Source organism: Alligator sinensis, unplaced genomic scaffold (genome assembly GCF_000455745.1).
Source record: "Alligator sinensis unplaced genomic scaffold, ASM45574v1 scaffold107_3, whole genome shotgun sequence".
Taxonomy (NCBI): Eukaryota; Metazoa; Chordata; order Crocodylia; family Alligatoridae; genus Alligator; species Alligator sinensis.
This window is the reverse complement of record NW_005842578.1, coordinates 58,553-63,043: the sequence shown is the minus strand read 5'-3', so window position 1 is coordinate 63,043 and position 4,491 is coordinate 58,553. Positions and strand designations below refer to the sequence as shown.

The following is a 4,491-nucleotide window of genomic DNA, read 5'->3' as shown; positions in this document are numbered from 1 at the left end:
GGGAAAGAGAAGAGCCTGCAAGGTGAACTCCCAGAAATGGATGGGGGATTTTTTTGGAGTGATCTCTTTTATTGAGGTTCCCTGAAGACAAATGCAAGATGTTTCACTGCGGGAGGGTAATCAAAAGCACAAATACCAAACACGGGCCACCTGGCTGGATGGTAGTGCTATGGGAAAGCAGAGTTATTAGGAAAAACTCTCCCACTAGGAGAGTGGTGAAGCACTGGAACAAGTTACCTAGAGAGGTGGTGCAGTCTCCATCCTTGGAGGTGTTGAAGACCCAGGTAGACACAGCCTTGGGTAGGATGATGCAGTTGGGGCTGGTCCTGCTTGGAGCAGGGGGTTGGACTAGATGTGACCTCCTGAAGCCCCTTCCAGCCCTCATTTTCTATGATTCTGCTCAGCCTTGGTCAGACCTCGTCTGGATACCACGTGCCATTTTGGGCTCCACATTTTATAAAGGACGTGGAGAAGATAGAGAGGGTGTAGAGGCAACAAAGATGATCAAAGGCTTGGAAAGCAAGTCCTACAAGGAAAGCCTGAAGGACCTGGGCATGTTCTGCTGGCAGAAAAAGTATGTAAGAGGAGACACGAGAGCAGGCTTCAAATACCTGAAGGGCTGCTGTAAGAAGAACGAAAGCAGCTTTTCTGTCTTGCTGCAGAGAGGAGGACGCAGACCCACGGCTTGAAGCTGCAGCAAGTAAGCCTGGGTTGGATATCCAGAAACACTTCTTCATTGTCAGAGCAGGGAAGCAATGGAACAGACACACCCAGGGAAGCTGCAGACTCTCCATCCCTGGAGGGGCTCAAGGAGAGGCTGGACAGCCACTGGTCGGGGTGATCCAGGCTCAGTGATGCCTGTGCTCTGCTACGGGGGTGTCCCAGGCCTCTGGGCTTTGCTGGTTGCTCCCCACCATCCTTCTGCTCCATGTATCAGGGGGTTTTTAAGCCTCCCCCAAACGTGCTGGCTGCAGGGGACGGCAACTGGGCTGTGCCAATGCTCCTGCTGGCACCAAATCCAGAGCGTCCTGGCTAGAGGGTCTTGCCCCTCTGCTCAGGCTCAGCCCAACACCATGTTTGGGCCAGGAAGGAATTTTATGCCATGCTCAGATTAATATGAACTGCTGGGGGGAGGGGGGTTGCCTTCCTCTGTAGCAGGGGGTGGGCCCTCTACCTGGGATCCCTCGAGCATCTATTGACAACATTTCATAGCAGCGGGACATTGGCTGCAGCGGTCCCCCTGCTTTCCCTGGGGCAAGTTTGGGTGCCAGGTCTGTGCTATGTCAGGGTTGACAGTCGTCTCATGTAAAGTGTAGATGACGGATGTGTCTGGGGTGGTTTGGACAGGGCTGATCCTGCCTCAGGCAGGGGGTGGACTGGATACGAGCTCTGGAGCTCCCTTCCAGCCCCACTGCTCTATAGTCTACTGCACCAGTTGGCAGCCAAGTGCTTGAAATACAACAGGGAGAGACCTAGACACACTTTCCAATGCAAAGCATCCTGGTTACATCTCCCCAATGCTACCAGAAAGGGCTCGACAGGTTTCTACCCAGTTCTCCAAGCAGAAACACCACTTCCACCAAAAAAACCCACTGTACAGGAGCACTCAGCTGCTTATAAATGTTACATGCATTTTCAACCCACACAACGAGCAGCGTTTTAAGACCCTCTAAGAAAGGAAATGAGACTGGGAAGGAGGGGCTGGCGCTAACAGGTTGCACTGAGACGCAGGGATCAGAGGGAAAAACAGCAGCGAGAGCAAGGTACCAAAAGCCTGTTTTAATGGAAGCTGAGGCTAGACAGCACAGATGCGTAATCACTGTCTCCCACCAGCATTTCGATCTCTTAAGCAGGGATCCTGGTTTTCTCTGTGACCCCACAAAATCCTCTTTTATCATCAAGAAGCAAAATGCAAAGGAAGCAGAAAGCTCCTTACCTTAGCCCCATGCTCATCCAAGGAGTTGCTGCCTGTGAAATGGGAGAGAAAAGCCACATCAGTCACCATGTCATCACGAATGGCTGCAGAGGTCAGGAAAAGCAGGTGGCTGCCACACAGATACAAGTGTGAAGCCTCCAACCTAAAATCAGATAGCTAAGGGCTGGAGAGCTGTGATGCTCAACCAGGAGCCCAGGAGCACCCCGGGGTGCCTCGAGAGCCTCTCTGGGCTGCTGGGGCCACGTAAGCATTGTTGTGTGCGCCAACACAATACACGAGATTGAACCCTCTGGGTCTAAAAGGAATCCACAGGGTTAAAAACACGAGAGAAGCGGGGCTGGAACAGACCTCCGGACGCTGCATCCAATCCAATCCCCTGCCTGAGGCAGGACCAGCCCTGTCCAAACCATCCTTCTCTATGCAGTTGTAAGCAGCGTGTCAGTGGGGGCATCCGTGTTCCCTGTTGCTAGGTGGTTTCTCCCTTGTTGCACACACAGTGGTTTTATTTTGAAACTGCCACTACTTTCGGAAATGCCCTTGTATACGTGTCTGCGTGTATGCATGTACATACGTATGTAGATACACACGCGTGTAGCCACACACACAATTCGTGGCGTCATGCTAGAAACCCAGCCGGGCAGTCCAACAGAACAAGACAGCGATTTGTGGCGAGGGTTACGTACAACTGCTGGAAGGGAGAGTGGCTGGGTCTGAGCAGGGCTTTTCTTCTCTTCCTTGCAGCCTCCAGCTCTGTAGGTCCAGGGCGTCCCGATATAGAGGCCGTGCCCCTCACTGCCATGCTCAATAGCCCCCGATGCCCCTTTCCTCCAAAAACGGGTCCAGGCCCTTTGTGAACCTGGCTAAACTCTCCGCTTCCCCCACATCTGGTGCCCACGAGCTCCACTCCCCACTTTCATCCCACGCTGGATGGAAGAGCTACCATCTATAAAAGAATGGCCTGGTGTCGTTTTAAACTGCCGGCCTGCTCCTTGCATGCCGTGACCCCTTGCTCTTGTCTGGGGGGAGACAGCCCAGAACAGATCTCTGTTGACTCTCTCTAACCCCTTCACACGTGGTCAGCCCTCGTCCTGTCTCCATGTTGTACACTTTCCTGCCCGGAGCAGGAGGCTGGACCCGATGATCTCACGAGGTCCCTTCCAGCCCTAAACTTCTGTGAATCTCTCTTCTGAACAGACCAGGCCTGGCCTCGTTAGTCTCTCCCCATAGCACTGATCAACCTTGCTGCCCTTCTCTGGACCATCTCAAGCTCTTCTATTTCCTTTTGGAGGTGCGAGGACCAGAACTGGGCGCTGTACTGGAGGCGTGGGTGCATCAGGGGTGTATAAAGGGGCGCTGTGATACTTCCGGCTTTGTTCCCCGATCCCTTCTTAATAATCCCTGAGTCTGCCTTTCCGACGGCTGCCCAGCAGAGCTGAAGCTCTCTCCTTCTAACAACCACCTGTGTCCTCGCTCTCTGCTTGACTGCAGCCCCCCACCAGCCCCCGGAAACCCAAACTACAGCTCCGGAAGGTGGGTGGTACAGGCCGTGTCCACCCAGCTCCTATACAGTCACCTCAGCCTGTACGGCCGGGACTTACCGAAGACATAGATAATTGCTAGCCCGCTCCCGGCTCCCATCAGCCCTGCTAGCCGCAGCACGACCTTCTTGGCATAGGCTATGTTTTCCTTCCTCTTTTTCTCCTGCTGCTCATCAGAGCCGGCGTCTTTCCCGTCTCCTCCCTCTGTCGTCTGCACCCGTTGTGGCAGGGAGGAGAAAAAGGAAAGAGATCGAAATTAGCGGCAGCGAGAAGTCACGTGAATCCCACGCTAGTCGACGAACCCCCTTACCAGCCTCAAAACCTCTATTGGGGGGGAATCCCATTGGCTTTTCTACGTGCCACTCAAAGGCAATGGCAGATCCTCTCGCAGAAACCCTCGTAAAAGGAACGAAAAGCAGTTAGCCCCTAACGCTGCCGGTGAGCAGACCCAACGCATCACCGAACCCCTCGGTGACTCCAAGCAGGAAATTCGCCAGGTTTGGCAGCTCTTGCGACATCTCCGGGTCAGGAATGAAGCGGGAATCAATGCAGAAGCAGACAACCCGGTCTGCAGGGTGATGACAAAGGGAATTAGCTGCCCCGTTCAAGCAAGCGGGAGCTTGTGTGTTAACCCAGGGCAGGGCAGCCCGCCAACACATTCAATCCAGCCTGCGGGTAGACGGCCACCAATTAACTGAATTTGGCCTAATTTAATCTAATAATAACCTAATTTGAGAGAGAGAGAGAGAGAGAGAGAGAGAGAGGTTTCATTTTGATCAAGGAAAAATGTGGATTTTGGGTTCTTTTTTTTAACGTGAAAATTGGGGATTTTTTTTTTTTTAAATCAGAGAAAACCAGGATCCCTGGCGATGACCTCAGCGGTGCCTTCTGGCCCCCCACTTCCAACTTCTAGGGCCTCAGGCCCCACCCCTGCGGGGAAGCCAGGGTCCCTCATGCCCCTCCCCAACCATGCAGCCCCACCCCCTCAGGCTCCGCCCCCTCAGACACCCATCATCA

The 4,491-nt window shown here is 53.6% G+C and overlaps 1 protein-coding gene across 1 annotated transcript in view; it reads right to left on the bottom strand.

The window, feature by feature from the left end:
* The window catches only part of TIMM50 (translocase of inner mitochondrial membrane 50), a 23,475-nt gene extending 19,038 nt beyond the window's left edge, over positions 1–4,437 (bottom strand). Inside the window, exons 1-2 of the mRNA XM_025214328.1 lie at positions 3,535–4,437; positions 1,937–1,968 (exon numbers count right to left, since the gene is read on the bottom strand). Coding sequence (XP_025070113.1) covers positions 1,937–1,968; positions 3,535–3,574 — 72 coding nt within the window. The 5' untranslated portion in view covers positions 3,575–4,437. The remainder of the gene's footprint in view (positions 1–1,936; positions 1,969–3,534) is intronic.
* Between the last annotated feature and the right edge of the window lie 54 nt (positions 4,438–4,491).